General features: G+C 38.0%; 4 protein-coding genes across 29 annotated transcripts; all 4 read left to right on the forward strand.

Annotated features, from left to right (window-relative positions):
• The first annotated feature begins 381 nt into the window (after positions 1 to 381).
• Positions 382 to 7,929, forward strand: LOC103446482 (origin of replication complex subunit 3). Of its 6 annotated transcripts, none has more exons than XR_011582562.1 (18): positions 382 to 542; positions 1,255 to 1,353; positions 1,446 to 1,779; positions 1,869 to 2,038; positions 2,128 to 2,258; positions 2,424 to 2,697; positions 2,784 to 2,861; positions 3,365 to 3,420; positions 3,526 to 3,616; positions 3,897 to 4,117; positions 4,518 to 4,587; positions 5,239 to 5,321; positions 5,412 to 5,465; positions 6,049 to 6,124; positions 6,380 to 6,507; positions 6,844 to 7,002; positions 7,091 to 7,267; positions 7,715 to 7,929. XR_011582562.1 is itself a non-coding variant. In XM_008385609.4 (17 exons), the coding sequence occupies exons 2-17, from the start codon at positions 1,279 to 1,281 to the stop codon at positions 7,818 to 7,820; spliced, it is 2,124 nt and encodes a 707-aa protein (XP_008383831.2). In that variant the 5' UTR covers positions 382 to 542; positions 1,255 to 1,278; the 3' UTR covers positions 7,821 to 7,929. The 6 variants fall into 6 exon arrangements, 4 of the variants coding, with proteins under 4 accessions (XP_008383831.2, XP_070680506.1, XP_017190761.2 ...); XR_011582561.1 differs by having other exon boundaries at positions 6,889 to 7,002; XM_008385609.4 differs by lacking the exon at positions 6,844 to 7,002.
• Positions 7,930 to 9,381: 1,452 nt separating this feature from the next.
• Positions 9,382 to 13,985, forward strand: LOC103446483 (uncharacterized). 20 transcript variants are annotated; one of them, XM_070824410.1, is made up of 6 exons: positions 10,073 to 10,436; positions 10,584 to 10,675; positions 11,248 to 11,320; positions 12,143 to 12,402; positions 12,481 to 12,588; positions 13,066 to 13,985. In XM_070824410.1, exons 4-6 carry the CDS (start codon positions 12,228 to 12,230, stop codon positions 13,806 to 13,808), a joined length of 1,026 nt encoding a protein of 341 aa, XP_070680511.1. In that variant the 5' UTR covers positions 10,073 to 10,436; positions 10,584 to 10,675; positions 11,248 to 11,320; positions 12,143 to 12,227; the 3' UTR covers positions 13,809 to 13,985. The 20 variants fall into 20 exon arrangements, with proteins under 20 accessions (XP_070680515.1, XP_070680510.1, XP_070680517.1 ...); XM_070824413.1 differs by having other exon boundaries at positions 10,078 to 10,436; positions 11,248 to 11,315; XM_070824415.1 differs by having other exon boundaries at positions 10,211 to 10,436; positions 11,248 to 11,315; positions 12,147 to 12,402.
• A 432-nt stretch (positions 13,986 to 14,417) lies between these two features.
• Positions 14,418 to 17,472, forward strand: LOC103446484 (transcription termination factor MTERF15, mitochondrial-like). Of its 2 annotated transcripts, none has more exons than XM_008385619.4 (2): positions 14,418 to 15,856; positions 17,337 to 17,472. In XM_008385619.4, the coding sequence occupies exon 1, from the start codon at positions 14,650 to 14,652 to the stop codon at positions 15,835 to 15,837; it is 1,188 nt and encodes a 395-aa protein (XP_008383841.2). In that variant the 5' UTR covers positions 14,418 to 14,649; the 3' UTR covers positions 15,838 to 15,856; positions 17,337 to 17,472. The 2 variants fall into 2 exon arrangements, with proteins under 2 accessions (XP_008383841.2, XP_070680507.1); XM_070824406.1 differs by lacking the exon at positions 17,337 to 17,472 and adding an exon at positions 16,932 to 17,136.
• A 766-nt stretch (positions 17,473 to 18,238) lies between these two features.
• LOC103446485 (transcription termination factor MTEF1, chloroplastic-like) lies at positions 18,239 to 19,994 on the forward strand. The gene is made up of 2 exons (XM_008385620.4): positions 18,239 to 19,290; positions 19,581 to 19,994. The coding sequence occupies exons 1-2, from the start codon at positions 18,666 to 18,668 to the stop codon at positions 19,628 to 19,630; spliced, it is 675 nt and encodes a 224-aa protein (XP_008383842.1). The 5' UTR covers positions 18,239 to 18,665; the 3' UTR covers positions 19,631 to 19,994.
• Positions 19,995 to 20,774: the final 780 nt, after the last annotated feature.

Consider the following 20,774-nt stretch of genomic DNA (forward strand, 5'->3'; position numbering starts at 1 on the left):
TGGGGCCATCTTTTGCTTTCGAAACCATTGAAGGCTTAAACCGTAGGTTTTAATGCCCAAATTCCTAGATAACTTAAATCCGTAACTCTAAGCTTTACAGTCTAGGAGTGGGCAAATGGGTAAAGGAACCGCGGGTCGGGATCAGCATTTTAGGTTCGGAGCATGTACGGACCGGTTCTAAATATTTTAAAGAATAAACAAAACAGGACGGGATGAGCCGAATCCATATACTTAGAAAAACGAAACTCCAGACCAACTCGTTTCTAATTATAATGAACAACCGAGATTAAATGATAACCTATCATCCAATCTCAACTAGGGGTGGAATAAAATACCGAAAATTACCCTTACATGAATTATTAGGGTTTTGGTCTCCTAATTGGTATCACAAGAGTTTGAGAAACATTACGACGACGCCGTTTTGTCCTTTGATGCAAAATAGTGTTCTGACGAGTTTTAGTAAAAGCAAACACAGAGTTTAAGGCCTTCACAAGCTCTGCTCTCTCTCCCTTCCTCAACCGCCAGCCTCTCTGATTCTCCAGGTGAGCTTCCTCCTTCTCTTCTCTTTTCTTCTTTCCCCTTTTCTGTTGGAATTTTCTGTTTGCTGTCCCTGATTTCATTTGGGGTATTTTGGATTTTAACCGCGATGAATGATGTAAAAGCAAAAATGCTAAATTTTGAGCACTCAATCTCCTTCATTTATTAGTAGAAAACCAGCATTAACTCAAATTACGTAATCAATTTATCAACTTGCTGCTTCTCATTTTTCTGTGAATTGGGTAATCAGTTTAGACTGCGTTTTGACTTTCATTGAAGTGGCAATCCTTGTGCATTTGGACCATCGCGTCCTCCAGTCTCCAGGCAAAGAATCAGAATGTTATCATGTATAGGGTGGTTGGGGGATGTACCTTGGGTGGAACTCACGAGCAGTGAAATTAACCACTTATTTGTTGATTTCTACATCCCGTCGTTTTAGTAATCCTAAGTCGTTCATGTGAAAATCTGTGGGCTTACTGTCAGTTCTCCGTTTCATTTGTCTTGGTTAGTTTTCATGCATCAGTGATTGCAATTTTCATGTCAAGATTGATTAACTTCTCTTTCCTGATTCAATTTACCAAAGATGATGTCTTTCATATAGATAGCATGGAAATTTGGTATTTTCTTGACATGGGTCATTCTTGAATGATTCAGAATTTTTTTCCTCCGACACCACTAGCTTTTAAAATGAAACCCTAAATTTGGCTAATCGTGTAGACAGTAGAAGAGAAAAGAGCATCAATGGCGGCTTCATCTGCAAGTGCGGGTGATTCACCGCCTCCATCAAGTCCCAATGCCGCCCAAAACAACCTCCAGGTCCCTTGCGTTCCTTTGCCATTGCGTTTATTTATGCTTTTTTTTTAATTTCTTTTTTCTTACGAATTTTGTCTAATTTTCTAATCGAGCAGCATTTCTTCATCCTTCACAAAGCATCTGAAAAATCAACTTCGATTGGGAAACCCCGAAAGAGGCTTGACCTGTGCCCAACAAAGCTTAAGGAAGGCGACGAGGGCTGCTTGAGAATGGAAGCTTTTCAGTTAGTTTGGTCAGGAATCGAATCCTCCATCAAGGATGTTCTGAGGAATATGAATGCTCATGTTTTCAACCAGATACACAGCTGGGTATGCGATTCCTTCGGTGCTATCAAGCCAATTGCTCCCTTCTCTTCTCCTCTCGGCCCGTTTCCGATTGTTACCCACGCTACTTGTAGCGCACAGCTCTTCACTGCACTCCTTCTCACCAGTATGTTTTTGTTCTGCATCTCTTCCCTTTTATTTATCCTAATTCCAGTTTGAGTTGACTGAGTTGATCGATTGAGTCATTACTGGCAGAGAATATGGAGTCTGTTGACGATTTCTCGACATTTCAAGAGCTTGGCCTCTGCCTGAAATCTCATGGATGCCATGTCGCTAGCCTTTCCTCCCTCGACTTTTCACCAAAAAATGGGATTGCTGGTTCTATTTCAAGTTTATTGAGACAGTTTTTGATACGGTCTTTCGATGTAAGTATTTACCTTTCTTTGTGCCTTCAATTTATTCAATTATACAACAAGTAGATCCTTATTCAATTTATTTTATTTTATTTACTCAGGCAGCTGATATGTCCATATTGGCATCATGGTACAGCCAGCATGGAAATTATGGTTCTCCGGTGGTTGTCATTATAGACGACATGGAAAGATGTTCTATTCCTGTCTTGTCTGATTTCATTCTTATGTTGAGGTATTCTAGTCCTGTCTGATTTCATTCTTATGTTGAGGTATTCTAGCCCCAACCCCTGCTTTTTGCATATACAATAAATAACACAGAGACTCTCCCTCCATCTCTCTCTGTGAGGACAAGATTTTGCTTACCTGGCCTTGTAACTTGCTCCACTGTTTGTATCAGTGAATGGGTTGTCAAGATCCCAGTCATTTTAATAATGGGAGTTGCAACAACATTGGATGCCCCAAGCAACATACTTCCTTCAAATGTGCTGAAGAAGTTGTGCCCTTGCAAGTTCACGCTGGGATCACCGGCTGAGAGGATGGATGCAGTTGTTGAGGCTGCTCTTGTGAGGCAGTGTTCTAGTTTCGCTGTTGGTCACAAGGTGGCTGTCTTTCTGCGAAACTACTTCTTAAATCAGGACGGTACATTGACATCTTTTCTTAGGGCTTTGAAGGTCGGTAATTAAGTTGTTACATTTCCTCTCATGTTCTTTTGTCATCATGACTAAGGCCGCTGCTGATGTCAAAAAGTATTTTTCAGATAGCCTGTGTCCAACATTTCTCCTCGGAGCCTTTAAGACTCATACTTGGTGGGTTGCTTGTTAAAGAAGACACCAAGGTTAGCATCTATGGAGTATCACTTTCCTCTGTGTCTACCATTAACAATGTTATACATTGATAGATAGCATTCAAGCAAGGTGCATAACTGATACCCATTTTTTATTTATATTCCTTTTCTGCCATCTCTTATTTAGATTTCTCATTTAATAGACAAAAGAGAAGGATTTTGCTTTTTGTACTCTACTGAACTGTAACAAAGTGGTCAATCGGTAATAGATCCCGTCATAATCCTGTTTTGGATTTGGATTCTGGAAGGAGACACAGAACATTTGGTTTATGTGTAGATGTAGTTATATGCAATCAGATATGCACATGTTGGAATATTCATGAAAGCAACAATAACCAACTTGGTGATTATTGCTCCCTGCTTGCATTCTTTATGATTTTTTTTTATATTTATTTTAATACTATGCATTCATGATAAGTTTCTCCTACCTCCCCCAACCCAATGCCAAACAATGTTTTGCATATTTTTACTAAGATGTAATTTGGCCATTGAAGGGATCTCAGAATGAGAAAGTGATCAAGTGTGCTTCCCAAGTTTTATGTCATGGAAGGTAATCATAAGACTCAAAAATATTTATACATTTTTAGTAAGGATGAGTTCAAAATCTGAATAAAAACGAGAATATGCTGACAGCTGTTGCAAATTCTGTCACCAGGGATCAAATGGCTGAACAAACTGATATCAATATAGCTCATGGTTTAACAGAGTTGAAGAGATTGCAGATGCTCTGGAGCACTGTTGTTCTGGTGACTCCTTTTTCGTATTATATTTCTTACAGATATTAATTATTAGTGCTTCAACATTCCTAAGCTTAACATTTTCCGACTTGTGAGCTTAAATGCATATTTTGATATGTTTTCACGGGTTTTGATACCTGAACCTGAATTTTTGTAGCTAATGTCTGATGAGTGAAAGAACACAGTTTAGTGTTTATTTCTTCTTTTTATTTTCTTAGGGCCTTGTACATTTCTTGTTTCATATCATCAAATTGGCTTTTCTGTATTTTGACACACAAGTGTTTTGCAGTGCTTATATGAAGCTGGGAAGTGCGACAAAGTTCAATTGCTAGATTTATTTTGCGAGGCGCTTGATCCAGATGTTTACAACTCATTCGCTTCTGATAATGATAATCGCACTGGATTGGGAAAAAAATTTGTTACATCTTTGTCAAATGATCACTGTATGCTTGAACAACATTTGAGCTCCCGAAAGGGACGCCTTATTTGTCAGGTAGTTCGCAAAGTGAGGTTAGTAATGTGGGCTAAAAAATTCAAATTTACTGAAGTAGGTCTCACATTGCACGCATGGTTTAGTTCTTATGTTTACTTTGCCTGAAATTGCTGAGAAGCATAGGTTTTTTAATTATTTTATTTATTAATTAATATTTATGCTTTTCTGTTTTATTCTTATTTAAGCACCATGCTAATTAGACTCAAATTAGATGAGTATCACTTTATCTGTTCCATGTTTTGCTAGATGTCATTCCAATTTTTAATTTTTTTATATTTTTTTATATATTACATATATATGTCATTTATGTTCATCATTATACTGAAATTGGAAGTTTTTTCATATCAGTTAAGTTTCATTTTTTTCTTCGTCGGTAGTCTCTATTTTCTGAACTGTCTAAACTTTGGAATTGACCAGGGATCTTCCTGCAGCATTGCTCTGTCAGTTGCTCAAAAGTTGGGAAGTTCTCACTGTCAATGTTCTTGAGGTATGACATGAGTTTCTTTGTCTTCTTAGTAGCTTTTAATAGATTTGTGTATTGTGATGCTGTGCCTTTTGGAGAAAAGAAGACTAGTTTTCTGAACTGAAATTGTCACATAACTCAGCACTTGTGTTTTGTGATCTCATTCTGCATGCTTTGTTATGGCCTTTCCTTCTTCCTCTTCTTCTTTTAACTCTTGAATATCATAGTAGTGAATATATGCACAGAAGATAATGTGGAATTCATCTCTTTGTTTGCACATAACTCAAGGCAATCTCGATCTACTTTTGTTTATTAGTCAAATACTAATCAAACAATTGAATGTCCACAAAAAATAATTTGGAATTTTGACACACATCTTCTTATTTATCTTTTCCTTAACTTTATGTTGTGCCTGAACAATTATGAAATCTGTTAATGGGAAAATATATTCCTTAACAGCTTTAAAAGTACTCAATGGTCTATGTGTGCCTTAGAGATGCTAAACATGTAAAGTACTCTGAGTTTCTTACAAATGCTATGCTTTGTTGTAATTTTATCATCATAGTCTCCTTACCTCACGAGTCTCACCTAGCTATTACTATTACATGCTTCAAGCAGTGACGGTAGTAGATTACTAAGTTAATTGAGTGACCATCAGTTATGTGCTTGAAATAGATTCATGACATGATAAAGGAACTGCAGTCCTTATTGAAATTTGAGGAAGAAAGTTGCAAACCAGATTTGACTGACATATCCAAGTATTATCTCTCTCCCACTTCCGTTCCTTTTAAACTAGCATGTGAACTGCCCTATCTTATTTTTATTTTAAACCTCTATTCACGTGACAGGAGGCATATATCTCACAGTGGAAAAGCTGCTATATTAATTGATTGCATGGTTAGGTAATTCTTATTACTTTGCAATTGTCTTTTTCTAAAACTTATTACCCTAAGCCCTAATGAACTGACCTAATTAATTTTGAATCGGAATTGGAGTAGGAATGGGCAAATGGTACTGAATTACTAATACTCCAGAATCAGAATGAAAACCAGTTTGATTACTAGAATGCGGTGAGAGCTGTTGGGTTAATGTGAATGGGTAAACTTGAAATTTTAGAAAGAATGTGTAAAAATAATAAATTTTGATTCCTTGTGTTTCCAGGAATAAAAATATTTCACCCCAAAGAGTCCGATTCTTCAAAATCACGAGTTATTCCTTATTCTGTGTGGGCCTCACTTATATTTTGATTCCAGATGCGAATTATTAAACATGAAGTATTGAGCCTATTGACTTCTCTCTTCGCAGTGATAAGGTTTAGGCAAACACATATGACTCCTTTGTGTAACATCATAATAAATCAACTGAAATGTGCTTTCTTAATACCTGTTATCTGGATTGGTTTTATACCTTACTATCTGGTTATTGAAAAGCATTCTGGGCTAATATCGTCCCTTTTATTTTATTTTTTTAATGTCTTCATGACAGGTATTTCATGATGCCAATTGAGTGCATGCATCTTCATGAGATTTTCTGCTTTAGAAATGTTGAAAAACTTCAATCGGTAAGCATCGCAATGGCTGCTCTGATTAATATACCTATAGCTGCAACTTGTTACTTGTGATGAAATTCGTATAGGATTTGCATAGTATCATATTTTCAGATATTGTTATGATTTAAGCTTTGAAATTCTTGGAAGTTTGATATGTAATGTTTTGACAGGTTATTTAGCTGATTAGCATGCCTGCCACTTATGAAACTTTTTAAACCTAATTTTGGAACTCTGTAAATTCATTTCTTAACTTCTTACTTATTTCAGGCTTTAATTGGCGACTCGAGGAAGAGGATTCAAGTGGATCTTTTGGAGTTCCATAAAATCCTAAGATGCAGTTGCTGCAGTAAGATTGGCAACATTCCATTGTCTCCCATGCCTGATACCTCAATTGTGTGAGTATAACCGTAGCCTGTCATGTTAAAATTGTTTGAAAAACTATGAGAAACATTGATGCAAGCTATGGAAGCCATAGCTCAAGTTTGCACTGTACTTATTGAAAGTGATGCTAATTTTCAGATTCGTTATATTTATATCCAACTACTTTGTAGTCTAGACATGTAGGGTCACTTTGTGATCATTATCAGAGGCAAAATAAAATTTTCTACTGGTTTCATATTATTATGCATATTTGGTAAATCTTGATTTTTTTTTCTCTCTTTTGTCTGGGACTGAAATTTTTTTTTTTAGGGAATTTTCTTTTCTGACAATGAATAACTTATTATCTCTAGGTAATAATTTTTTTGCATTGCCCTTTGGTGTTGGATGACCAATAGGTCAAATCGTACATTACGAGTAAGGGAATACAAGACAAATGTTTGAATCATAAGATCTGTGGCTGATAAGTGTACATGTGTGGCGTTTTTAAATCATGGTGACTCAATTCGAGAGTAAGCGGGAATATACCGATATGACTTAAAACACTGGACATGTGTTTCTTTAACTTGGTTGTTATTAGATGTTCATTTTATCTTGTAGGTATACCCTGGCTCAGGAGCATGGGGATCTTATCAACCTTCATGACTGGTTCCAGTCTTTCAAGACAATTGCTATTCCGCCCAAGAGGAAAGCGAAATGCAAGTTAAAGCAGTCCCCACTACCCAAAAAAAGAAAGGAAAGCAATGACTCTGAAAACAAGAGTGAAGCATCTATTCAGTATCCTTTTAGATTTTCATTCTTCCGAGTGCAGATTATCTTCATTTGTAGTGAGTTGATGCAGTCTCGTTTGGCTTATATATAGATGAATTATGCATTCAACGGCCTGACTTTAGACTAAGAAGCGACCTAATCAAAGATGTTTATGGTGCTAGACATAATCTTACTGTTTATGTTGACCCTTTTTTACAGCTATGGAAGGATAAAAATACTAGTCACGAAACCAAATCCCAACTTCTCTCGATTATCGTTTTCTGACCTTGTCAAGTGTTGCGAGATGCAACAGTTCCCAGTGGTTGTCGATCATATATCTGCTTTGTTTTTATAGCTGCATAGCATAGCATGCATTACTTCTTCCTGCATCAAGGATTACGTTCTGTTGTGTTTTTTCCCCATATTGAATGACTGCCAAAAATTGAGTTGGATCCTTAACCTTGCATTTCACAGAGCACGATTTTGCAGGGCAATTACAGAACTACAGATTACAGGCCTCATTCGGATGCCCAGCAAAAAACGTCGTGACTGTGTGCAGAGAGTGGCCTTTGGTCTCTGACAAGTTGTACAAGTTCAGTTGGCTCTTAATTTCCCCCTTCACTTGCATCGCCTTGGAAGTACTGTGTTTTAAACTAGTTATAAATAAATAAGATTCAGTGAGTTTAACATTTGACCCAGAAAAAAAAAAACTAACGAAAAGTTCAATTTTTTTTTTAGTTTTAATGAAAAATGACAAGTGCATGTGTAAGTGAATGGTACCGGAAAATATAAAAATGTGGTTTTTGGTTAAAAAGTGAACAGTACGGGAGTGTTTTGTTAAAACTCCCAAAAAAAAAAAACTTAAATAATTTCAGATTTAAGAAGTTGAGATAAAACCACATTTGTTGGGGTTCACATGTTCGGTTTCAAAGGATGGTAGAAAACTTAAAATCATGCATTTTGCCTTGAAGTTGCTTGGATCAGACAAATATAATCAAGGGTAAAATGGGATTAAATTGTTGGCGGTTTCATTATCAGAAATCAAGGGTAAAATGGGGAAAAAAACCATGATGATGATGATTCATTATCACAAATATTGTTAGTGGTTTCATTATCAGAAATCATGATGACTCTCCTCTTGTAGTTGCGGGTACAAAACAACTAATAACTTGAACGCTCTCATGGCTCAAGCTTTGGCTCTCAAAATGGGCATCCTTCAAGATAAGGATCCTAAGGATTCTCAAATTCTATCCGGTTCATCATGCGGTTATAAATTATTAGATATTGTTTGTGTTTAATTTTAAATAAAATAATTTAAAATAATTTCTGATCGCACGATGTACGATGAGCGAATAGAATGTAAGAATCTTTAGGACTAGGATACTCCAAAGAGGTTCCGATGGAATCCAAACCCTACCATTCATACTAAATGTGATAGCTATTAGCTTTTAGAAATTTATTATAGAGGGTGATTCGAAAATTCTTATTTATTGTTTTCTTACCTTGGCAAATTAGAATTATTTGTATAGACATTTTAAATTGAGCAAGTGATTTCTCTTGTTTGACTCTTCTTGCTTGAGTTGCCCTAGGGGCTTTGCCTTTTAATCTTGGGAGTTTTAACGAAACATTTTCAATAATGTTTACTTTTAACGAAAAACCAGATTTTACCTTTCCTGGTACTATTCACTTATACATTTATTTGTCATTTTTTATTAAAATTAAAGTTTTTTTGAACTTTTCGTTAGTTTTTCTTTTAATCTTTACTTTCTTACAAAACATATTCTAAAATGCATAAGTTTTCAAGTTTGAGTAGTCTAGATAAGTGGCTGAAAATAAATAAAAAACTAAAAGCTAATTTTAAATACTAAATTAAAATTAGCTTTTAGCTTTTTATTTATCTTCATTCACTTATCTAGACTACTCAAACTTGAAACAAAACAATTAAATTTTGTAGATCACATTTAAATTATTTCTCAAATTTCAAAATAAAAAAAAGTAAAGGGGGTAATAAGGGATTGGACTGCCAATATTCCAGATGAAAGGGTGACGTGGCATAAGAAACGATGCATTAATCAAAGTTTGTAATTTAACCTGTATTTTGTTTTGTTTCTACAAAGGAAAAAAAAAAAAAAGGGTAGAGTGACCAAGTCAGAGAGAGTTAGTTGCTTAAATTTTTTGAAGCCCTAACCTAATGGCTACTATTGTAAATGGACGAACCCAATGAGCGAACGAGGTCTGCCTTTCTTTTCTTTTCTTTTGCTTCAAATGATAGAATGATAGATACTAGTCTTCTCTCTTGTCTCTCGTCTCTCGTCTCTCTTCTCTATGCGTAAATTCTAAATTGGAATCGATATTTTTGGTTTATGTTGGTGAATTTCATTTCTATTTTCAATTGGAGTTATAGGTTTGTGTCCCAGCTTCCATGGATAATTTTTGGGAATTATTTTAACTTGACGTCTTAAACAAATGAGGTTTAGTTATGTTATCAGACCCAGACTGCAAAATTCCTTCTGCATTCTTATTCAAAGGAAAAGATTTTTATTCTCTTCCGAGCTGAAATTTGGGCGGGCAATTTGTAATTACACTTTAACTTGATTTGGTATTTTGTAATCGTATGAATGTAACAGATAATTTTCAATTTTCATTGCATAATTGACAATCCAAGAAGACGCTCTACGTAATTCTTGCAAAATTCAAGTTAACTACATATGATATGAGGTGGCTATTTTCTGCCAATAGCTGTTGCATTTTTCTAGGGCCTTCCTCCCAATCCCACATTCCCACCTGCCATGTTACCTTGTATATTTGTGTGCTTCCAATTTTCAAACAGATGAATCATATTGTAGAGGAAAAACAAAAGGAAAATTCTAGAGGCCATCTTTTGCCTTAGACACCATAATTGTGTGCTTCCAATTTTCAAACAGTCACTCCACCTCTCCACCATCCGTCCCTCGACTCCCTCGACCCCAACTCTCAATCGTCTTCTCCTCCTCGACGACAGTGCTCACCAGCCTCACCTCACAGAAATCACCCAGCCCATCACCGCCGTCGCGACCAACACAACGGCACCACACATAAACCCATCCTCCTCGACCACATCCCAGAGAACCCAGGTCCCAGAACCACGACGGCTCGATTCTCTCCTCTTCGACAACACCGCCGCCGTCGCGACCACCATCATCCCTCTAAAATTTAGGTAGTTTTGAATTAGGCTTTTGTTATTAATATGAATTTCTGGTGTGGGGATTTTAGGGGTTTTAAATTATTATTTGTAGATTGATGATTGATGATTGATCTGTTGCCACCATTTAGGGTTTTCTTAAAATTTGAATTGCATTTGTAGATTGATGATTGATCTGTTGCCACCATTAATGTATTTCTGAAACTTTGGGAAAATACATGAACACAAACTAAGCTCAGCAGAGAGATCTTCAGGTTTTCTCGGCAAAGCCCTTTTCTTTATTATTCGATTAGTCTACATGGCCCTTGTGTTGTTTCAAAAAGCACCCAACTACAAGTGATTATTAGACAGTGTGTCAACAGACTCAACACCATTGCATCTGACATATTTTTTACCCCATTTATAGCTTTCGCCGGTACTTATGAAATTTGATGCTGCTTGGCACAGTGGCACGTTGGAGTTTGCCTTTAGACCTTGAGTCTAATCTGCAGCTATATTGGACTTTGCCCGTAATAACAACAACAACAACAAAGCCTTTGCCCGTAATAAAAGAAAAAAAAAAAAAAAGCCAAGTTTTCATAGTTAACTTGACCCCATTTCATCACCCTTGGGGTAAATTCTAGGTGTGAGAGAAAATGATTGTAGTGATTTTTCATATTCTGTTTATATAAATACATGTTATGGAATTGCTTCACTCATGATTGTACCTGACCTGTGACTTCAGTATATGAAAATCGGATTGCTGTGTTTTACATCAACTTATACTGTTTCTCCAACGTTTTTTTTCCCATGTATTAATATTGGATTCCTTCATTTTGATTATTAGGCAAAGATCCCTGATATTGAGAAGTGCTTAGTCGTTGTTGCCACTTTGCAAGCCAAGAAGGGTTACTGGTGAGGTTCGTTTTTTGTGATTCTCCAGCCTTTGTAGTATGTGTAATACTATACTTGTTCTATCTCTATTTGTATTTGATGGACCTGTTTAGCAGCTTGATTTTCCCTAGTGATGTCCCATTTGCGAAGCATGTTTTCTTGTAACACATTAGCAACATTGAGTATGACGCAAGTCCGGTACTTATAGCTCTTGGATATTTTGTATGTTGATTTGATCTTTAGATGTCTCGGATGTCATTTTGAATGTCTCAGATTTAATGTATCGAACGATGTTGGACGATGTAACGTTGTTATTTTGGATGTAATGTTAATCTATAGACTTGGATGTTGGACTTTGTAATGTTTGGATGTGTTGTGCAAACTATAAAATCTGTACTGTGAGTGAATCTGTGCAGCTGTGCTGCAGTAAAAATTTAGTTTTTTTTTTCCCAAAAAAAAAAAGGACCCGTGGACCTGGCCCAGACTGGCCTATTTCAAACGGGCCGGATTAGGTCCGGTTCCTGTATTAAAATATGTTATACCCACCCCGGCCCGGCCCGTTTCTTTTAAACCCGGGTCCGGTCCGGTCCCTTCAAAATTGGGCCCGGCCCGGCCCGTGCCCAGCCCTACTCACGAGCAGTGAAATTAACCACTTATTTGTTGATTTCTACATCCCGTCGTTTTAGTAATTCTAAGTCGTTCACATGAAAATCTGTAGGCTTACTGTCAGTTCTCTGTTTCATTTGTCGTGGTTAGTATTCATGCATCAGTGATTGCAATTTTCATGTCAAGATTGATTAACTTCTCTTTCGTGATTCAATTTACCTAAAATGATGTCTTTCATACAGATAGCATGGAAATTTGGTATTTTCTTGACATAGGTCATTCTTGGATGATTCAGAATTTTTTCCTCCGACACCACTAGCTTTTAAAATGAAACCAAAAACAACTGCTGTGTCAAGAGCTCAGAGATCCAAACCTTTTCAGGGGGATGGACCTAATTGGGTTCTTATTGCTGGTGGTGCCTTGTTAAGTACATTGTCAATTCGTCTTGGTTACAAGCTGAAGCAAGCACTTGACACAAAGCCCCAGGAGAATGCTAGTAATGGTTCGAATATTTCTAATTGTGTATAGCTTTTTCCTTACAGTGGCTCCTTGTACCTTTTAACATTGTTGTCAATTTCAGGAAGTGGAAAATCCTCTGACCAAAGAAAGTCTGCAGGTTGCCGTGTGCACTCAAACGTTTATTCCTTTACACAACAAAATGATGGTGGTTGCTTTAATTGCATGTCAGGTATGGAGTAGTAAATTGTTGGCTTTAGAATTTCTGAGGTTTAAACAAGTAGTTTCTGTTCAGGATTCAAAATTAGTTTTGTTCCAGTGGTTGATTACACCTTCATTTGCATGGTTCTCCTTTGGGTGTGAAAGCTTGTCTGATATATTGTGAGATACAACCATATTGAAAAAGAAGAGAATGAGAAACTCAGTGTTCAGTTTTTAATGCTACACTTTAATCTAACTGGGCTTTGTTAAGAATAACAACAATTGGACTCTTTCCGAAGAGTGAGGCTGAAGAACTGTATGGAAAGTTTTGTTGTCAAACAGCAATCTGTATTTGGATTGATGCTAGTTGAGTTTCATTTGAATTGCGTTATGTTTGTTGCAATTTATTTGCAGTTCTCCCATATTGCTTGATGAGCAATAGCGTGATATATTATTTGACAGCCCATTATAATCTGGGTGTTTCATATATGCAATGGGTTTGAAATAGGAACTGAGGGCATGATGGAGATGAAGTGCCTGCCCAATGACCAAACGCTGACTGAATCCAATGGTGCCCTGCCTTTAGTCATGGTTCCAGCCCCTGGATTTAACAAGGAGAATGGCATTGTCTGGGCATCTTCTCCGGATCGCCTTGAGTTGCCTCCAAAGCCATTTCTCCACTATTCAAACTCCTCAGATTCTCCGTGTGTTTCAGAATCTGGGTCTGACATCTTCAGTAAGCGGGAAGTCATACAAAAACTGAGGCAACAACTGAAGAGAAGAGATGACATGATATTAGAGATGCAGGATCAGATTGTAGAGCTGCAGAGTTCACTGAATGCACAGCTGGCACATTCTACCAATCTACAGTCACAACTTGATTCAGCAAACAGGGACTTTTTTGATTCGGAGAGAGAAATCCAAAGGCTGAGGAAGGCAATCGCTGATCACTGTGTTGGACATGTGAGCCCCATTGACAGATCACCCCAGGTCACTATTTGGCAACATGAAGAAAGAAATGGTCATGTGAATGGATTTCCTGATGGGGAAAGCAACTTTGATGCAACCGAAAGGGGAAGAGGGGATGGAGAGAGGGTTGAGATGCTCAAGAGGGAAGTAGGAGAATTGAAGGAGGTGATAGAAGGAAAGGAATACTTGCTACAAAGCTACAAGGAGCAAAAAGCAGAGTTCTCACTGAAAATCAAAGAGTTGCAGCAGAGACTGGATTCTCAACTCCCCAATATTTTGTAGGAAACTTTTTGTTTTTGTCTATTCTTTTGCTTGTTCTGCTTGTTTTTGTGTATTCTTTTGCTTATTCTGCTTGCTTTTGTGTATTCTTTTGCTTGTACGCATCAGCCCTACTTTTGTCTTCAAAGTAGGGCACTCGCTTACGACGGTACCTCTCTATTCACAACACACTTTTCCTTTCGTGAGAGCCTTCTCCCACGCAACTTTTTGTTGAACCAAGAACCGAATCGGCCATTGCCTTTGAAAGAAAACCTTTCAAAACTAGGTTTGTGAAATTGTGTTTATATAGAACCCGTAACATTTTGCTCGACGAATAACTTCGTTGCTCAAAATGCGTGGTTCGTCGTGCAAAATGCATTATAAATGCGCATTAAATGGGAGCGGATAAAGGGTATCTGACGAATATTTTCGTTGCACAAACATTTTGCAGAAAATTTTTTTTCCCGCTTTTTCTTGCGCGACAAACACTTATGGTTGTCGTGCGAAGTATTCTTATGTGACGAATATTTTTGTCGCATAAAGTTTTTTTTTTTCCTCCTATCCTGCCATTTTTACGCAACTAATATATTTTTTTGTCCCGCAAGTGCGACGACGAGAAGAAGTACAAAGGGATGCATTTGGCTCCCACTTTTGAGGTGCCTTGGATGAGCAGGCACCCAAAAGCTGGCGACTAGTAAGTTCTCAGCTTATTAATAATTGATTTTCTTTTAGTGTAGCCTGAAGTGTAAGGCTTTAAAAGTCCAGTGGGTCAGAAAACAGGAAATGAAAAACATACATCTTACTAGAGAGCCGCCGAGGTTTTGGATTTTCCACCTGAAAGTGATCAGTGCCGGCGCCGTCTAACATGGCAGCCCTCTTCAACCTGAAGGCCGGCAGATTGGGTTGTTCACTATTTTCCAAAGCTAAAAGATTTGTTCTTGGAGATGTAAAACCCCCACACTGTACTCTTCAACGTCTGATACTCCGCAGACACTTAGCCTCAGAAATCTCAGAAACCCAACCCAATTTCACAGTCAATTACCTCATAAACTCATGTGGGTTGTCTCCAAAGGGTGCAATTTCAACATCTAAGCGGGTCAAGTTGCGATCCCAGGAAAGAGCAGACTCGGTCTTGGCCCTTCTCAGAAACCATGGATTCTCTGCAACCCAGATCTCCAAGCTTGTGAGGTCGTGTCCACAGCTTCTCGTAACCAAACCGGAGAAAACCCTTTTGCCAAAGCTTGAGTTTTTCACTTCTCTTGGAGCTTCAAAAGATGACCTCACAAAATTTCTCGCTTGCAATCCTGCTGTTTTGGGTATGAGCTTGCAGGAACGGATAAAACCCACTTGCCATTTCCTTAGGAAACAGCTTTCTGAGAAGAAGCTGGTTGTTTTTTTGAAGAGAGGCGGCCCGCGGATTTTCTTGGAAGGCCATTCGAAGAATGTGGCGCCAAATATTGAGATTTTGAGAGAATCAGGTATGCCCCAATCATGTATTTCACTGTTGCTGGTTCATTATCCTAGCTCTTTGATACGGAAGCCTGAGAATTTTGGCAAAGTTGTGGATGAGGTTAAGCAAATGGGATTTCGTATGGAAAAAACTATATCTGTTGCAGCAATAAAAGCATTGTGCAGTAGTAACAGTAAATCCATATGGAATCGTAATTCTGAAGTTTATAAGAGGTGGGGTTGGTCGGAGAATGATGTTCTCTCTGCTTTCAAGCGGTTCCCACAATGTATGACTACGTCGGAGAAGAAAATAATGCAGGTAATGGAATTTCTAGTGAACAAAATGGAATGGCCGGCAGGAGTGATTAACAAATACCCAATCATAGTGCTTCTCAGTTTGGAGAAGCGAATAATCCCAAGGTGTTCGGTTATTAAAGTTTTGATGGTGAAAGGATTTATAAAGGAAATTGAAAATGTGAGTTTGTTTTCTGTAATGTGCCCTGTGGAGAAATGCTTCTTGGCGAAGTTTGTGGCCAGATATATAGATGAAGTACCTGCATTACTGAGTGTGTATCAAGGCAAAGTTGAAGTCCAGGATGCATGACATTGGTTGGTCAGGAGAGGTGAGATTGTAATAATTTTAGCCTCTCGATTGGTAGAAGCTAACATATCAATATTGCCTTCCTTATACCTAATATGCTGTTGATATTCTATGGAAGTCAATTCAGTTGTCAGTCATGGCCAAAGAGAAATAACATTTGTTCGTCTTCAACTCCACTAACTAATCGCTTTAGTTTTATATACATTCTTATCTGAAAACCAGCTTCAGGTTGACCTGCACTCCGAAGTGCATTGTTGGTTCTTAAATTTGGATTGTCTTCATGATTTCTTTTGTTAGAAAACACAAATTTACATGCTTCTTATGGGGTTCGTTTTACTATGTAGTTTAGTTTACTCTGTTACTAACTACCCTCTAGAAGCTAGCCTTTTTTTTAGTGGCCATGGCCCAGATCAGTATCATTGTGTCATTTTGATTCACTTGTGCTTGTTTCTTAGCACTTGCCTTTTATCAAAAAATAAATTGCAGTGGGTTGTGAGTGTTAATTGGGTTCTTCCGGGGCACAAAATGCCAGCTTTGGTGGGATTTGTTATTAGGAGTCATTTGACTTGTGAATGATAGAACATTATGTAAGCTCCTTAGTTATGTGAAGGAGAATTTGATTCCGGAATCATTGTATTGTTAGCATTTTATTCATGCTGTGAAGTTATGTCTTCTTTACAGCGAGTACCCATCCCAGTGCACCCGAATTGTTTGGTGATAGAATGAAAGTGGTATTTTGTTGCAAGTAATTAAATGGCTATTTAGGTTGAGATATGGTTGCTAGCCATCCTAGGTATAAATGTTGCTCATTTATGGCCTAGTTTCCTATGCCAGACAGATAAGGCGATTTAGAGCTTCTTTCCCTTTCTAGAGTGATGGTGAGGAGCGAGAGTGTAATCAGGGAGATTGGGTGGTGAGAGTATTTGGTAAGTTTCGATCTGGTTGTAGGAAAGGCAGCCTACTCTTCTTACTGTTTATATAGGTCTTACATAGTGCTTGATCTTATTTTTCGTTCTATTGCTTGGTACCCTATGCCTGCCTTGTTTGCAATCAATAAATTGGTACTAAGAGTTATAATCTCTTAATCTCTTCCACAGATTCACCGGTGCAATTCTTCAAAGGTAATAAAAAACCCAAAACAGTCACAAAAAAAGCTCAAATTGCCCAGATGAAACTTTCTTCTTCTTTTATATCTTTAATTCATATTAGTCATGGTAATTGTGGTTGTTTTGATAGAAACTGAGTGGAAAAATTAAAAGAAAAAGAAATTACTGTTTCGCTTGTTTCATATCTGTTGTTGCCTTCATGAGAAAATGTGACACTCCTCCGAAGCAAGGTATGTAATAAATCCATGTTAAAGCTACGAGTCTGATTCAAGAATGTATTGTCGATTTCTACAGCAGATTCTCATATTCGTCAACTATTCCATTGAAATGCTTGTGCTTCACTTCAGTAGTCTGCATATAAATATTAACTCAGCAGTTTTTACTTGTGTTCATTAGTTTGAAGAAGATTTGTTGGCGTCTTGAAATCTTGCTTGCGTACGTTGTTCCGTGGTTTAAAATATGTGAGCTACTGTCGACATGGATTGGTGAACGCATATAACCGCTAACATGTCTTGATGCAAATCTTTTTGTCCGTAAGTTCGGCGGGCGGGGAACTCTTCACCTTGAATTTCCATCGGAGGTCCATCTGTTCTTACTGAGTACTTGTAGCTTGTGCATTTAAGTTTTACATCGGGAGAGTTTTACTGGACGGGCGGTCCTGTTTTGTTAAGTGTTTCTATAGACTGCCTCTTTTAAGCCTGTTTCATTGTAATTTCTTTGTCTTGTGCTGGCTTCAGTTTTTCTCCCACGCGCACATAAGTCGTGTGCATGGCTGCGCCTTGCCCAGACATTAACGCGGGCGATGATACTGCAACTTAATATCAATGCCATGGTAGCGACGTTGATGCTCAATAGAAATTTCTGTGATATGTGTCGATATTTTGTATCAATACGTCAATATAATGTTGTTAAGATGACATTAATATTTGATTATTATATTGTTGTTCACGTCAATCTCACAAGTATGCGGAGATCAAATTACATGGTACAGATACACTAATATATAGCGCCTCATACCATTAAAATGAGAATATATAAAAAAAATATACACATCTTTATTTTATTAACCCAAAATGTTATCGTAACCAAGGTTCTAAAAAACGTTAGGCGTTAGTTGGGCTGCGTGCTGGGGTCTTGCGATTAGGCGGGTGCTTAGGCAGACTAGACAAATTTAAGTAAATATATTATATTTCGTATAAATGTATATGCTTATACTTGAGTATATATAACCTCATCATAAACTATAAAATAGAATGACATATAAGTATTGAAACATAATGAAAACATGGGGAACAAACATATAATATGTGTTCATTTAAGTATTCAACAAGTCTCTTACAATTTATTGAAAAATATAAAATGCAAGATTAAAGTTATCTATTTTCTATCGAAGTAAGTCACGACCTAGGCACTAGGCGGATGCCTAGGCAGTTTAGGCGGGCGCCAGCAGGTCTAGGTGCTTTTTTCTAATTTTCAAAAGCCTAGATATTAATCGGGACGGTAATCAGCCGTTGAGCGCCTAAATGGAAGCTTTTAGAATAGTGACCGTAATCATTGGCACCAGAAGCTGCCGTAGGCCCGTAACGGTTTAGTCACAAAGTTCTCAATGCGAAGCCCATGAAAAGCTCGGCTTTCTCCCGGTAGAAATGCTAAAACCCTCTGAACGGATGAGCCGCCGAGGTTTCAGACTTTCCACCTGAAATTGGACATCGCCGGGAACCTAACATGGTAGGCCTCTTCAAATTGAAGGCCGGCAGATTGGGTTATTCCCTATTTCCCAAAACTAAAAGATATGCTGTTGGGTTTGTGGATCTAAATCCCTCGCATTTTGATTCTTCTCTTCAAAGCCTGATACTCTGCAGACTCCTGGCCTCAGAAATCTCAGAACCCCAACCCAATTTCGCAGCCAATTACCTGGTAAACTCATGTGGGTTGTCTCCGGAAGGTGCAGTTTCAGCATCTAAGCGGGTCAAGTTGCGATCCCCGGAAAGAGCAGACTCCGTCATGGCCCTTCTCAGAAACCGTGGGTTTTCTGCAACCCAGATCTCCAAGCTTGTGAGGTTGTGCCCACAACTTCTCGTAACCAATCCGGAGAAAACCCTTTTGCCAAAGCTTGAGTTTTTCACTTCTCTTGGAGCTTCAAAATATGACCTTGCAAAAATTATCGCTTCCTCTCCTGCTGTTTTGAGTGTGAGCTTGCAGAAACGGATAAAACCCACCTGCCATTTCCTTATGAATCTGCTTCCTAAGAAGAACTTCGTTGTCTTTTTGAAGAACGGCGGCACGCGGATTTTATTAGAAGGCCACTCGAAGAATGTGGCGCCAAATATTGAGATTTTGGGAGAACTAGGTATGCCCCGATCATGTATTTCTCTGTTGTTAGCTCATTTTCCTAGCTCTTTAACACGAAATCCTGAGAATTTCGGCACGGTTGTGGATGAGGTTAAGCAAATGGGCTTTGATATGGAAAAATCAGTGTCTGTCTCTGCAATAAAAGCTTTGTGTAGTAGTAATAGTAAGTCCATATGGAGTCGTAATTGTGAAGCTTATAAGAGGTGGGGTTGGTCGGAGGATGATGTTCTCTCTGCGTTTAAGCGGTTCCCTCAATGTATGACTAAGTCGGAGAAAAAAATAATGCAGGTAATGGAATTCCTAGTGAACAAAATGGGATGGCCGGCAGGAGCGATTAACAAATACCCAATCATTGTGGCTCTCAGTTTGGAAAAGCGAATAATCCCAAGGTGTTCGGTTGTTGAAGTTTTGATCTCGAAAGGATTGATAAAGGAAATTCAAAATGTGAATTTGTATTCTCTGTTGAAACCTGTGGAGAAATCCTTCTTGAAGAGGTTTGTGGCCAGATATACAGATGAAGTACCTCAATTATTGAGTGTGTATCAAGGGAGAGTTAAAGTCGAGGATGTATGATGTTCGTAGGTCAAAAGAGGTTAGATATTGTTGATGTAGTATCGTAGATGCAGCGCTGCTCATTGTCATTGGTAGCAGCTAGCTTTTGGCTCAGTGTATTTTGCTAGAAATGAATTCAATTGGTCGTCATGGATGAAGAAAAATGAAAAATCATTTTTCGTCTTCCCCTTGCACTGTCTAGCTGATTTCGTTATACGAATACTCTCTTATTTGAAACTAACTTGAGATTGACCTGCTCTGCTCTCTGGCTGTGGCGCCTTCAACTATAGGATTGATGGTCCTTGACTTTGTTCATCTTGGAATTGCCTTCGGTAGATATGTTACTTCTATTCGGTTTCAATTTAATCTATTTATAGATATGAAGGAATGAATTTATAGATATGAAGGAATGAAAAAGCTTTTGTCTGATGTTTCAAATTTTAAGCGTGTAAGGTATCGGTGCTTGCCTGTGTCTCTGTCCTTGTTCTGCTCTGCTAATACTTGTTATCCACAAATAGCAAGTCTTGTTTACAGTGACAATGGTTGGGTGGTTCATACCATTCTGCATTGTGACTCCCTTGTGTTAGCCTACTTTGCAAGACCATTAGGATCTCGTTCTGCTCAATATTTCTCGTATCCAAACTGTCTTGTTTGCACTGTTTACCCTATAGGATCTCGTTATGCTCAATATTTCTAGTATTCAAACCGTCTTGTTCGCACTGTTTACCCTATTTGTTTTGAAGGCTCTGCAGTTACGGTGAAGGTGTTTTCTTATTGTTCGGATTTGTTTTGAATGAAAGCTTCAAAATGATTCCGGAAGCCAGTGTTCTCCGAAGGTGAGTTCTTCATACGCTTTGACATTTCCATGGCCTGGCAGATTCCATATAACTTATGATGGAAATGAATGCAACAATCCAGCAATATGCACAC

Source organism: Malus domestica, chromosome 07 (assembly GCF_042453785.1).
Source record: "Malus domestica chromosome 07, GDT2T_hap1".
NCBI lineage: Eukaryota > Viridiplantae > Streptophyta > Magnoliopsida > Rosales > Rosaceae > Malus > Malus domestica.

Excerpts from the sequence above, each read along its gene's own strand:
- LOC103446482 (XM_008385609.4), top strand. The coding sequence starts at position 1,279 with ATGGCGGCTTCATCTGCAAGTGCGGGTGATTCACCGCCTCCATCAAGT. Across the intron at positions 1,780-1,868 it reads CACTGCACTCCTTCTCACCA|AGAATATGGAGTCTGTTGAC; the intron begins GTATGTTTTTGT and ends CATTACTGGCAG. Across the intron at positions 7,268-7,714 it reads AAGAGTGAAGCATCTATTCA|AGCACGATTTTGCAGGGCAA; the intron begins GTATCCTTTTAG and ends TGCATTTCACAG.
- LOC103446483 (XM_070824414.1), top strand. The coding sequence starts at position 12,228 with ATGAAACCAAAAACAACTGCTGTGTCAAGAGCTCAGAGATCCAAACCT. Across the intron at positions 12,403-12,480 it reads CCAGGAGAATGCTAGTAATG|GAAGTGGAAAATCCTCTGAC; the intron begins GTTCGAATATTT and ends TGTCAATTTCAG. Across the intron at positions 12,589-13,065 it reads TTGCTTTAATTGCATGTCAG|GAACTGAGGGCATGATGGAG; the intron begins GTATGGAGTAGT and ends GGTTTGAAATAG.
- LOC103446484 (XM_008385619.4), top strand. The coding sequence starts at position 14,650 with ATGGCAGCCCTCTTCAACCTGAAGGCCGGCAGATTGGGTTGTTCACTA.
- LOC103446485 (XM_008385620.4), top strand. The coding sequence starts at position 18,666 with ATGGTAGGCCTCTTCAAATTGAAGGCCGGCAGATTGGGTTATTCCCTA. Across the intron at positions 19,291-19,580 it reads TGAGATTTTGGGAGAACTAG|GTAATGGAATTCCTAGTGAA; the intron begins GTATGCCCCGAT and ends AAAATAATGCAG.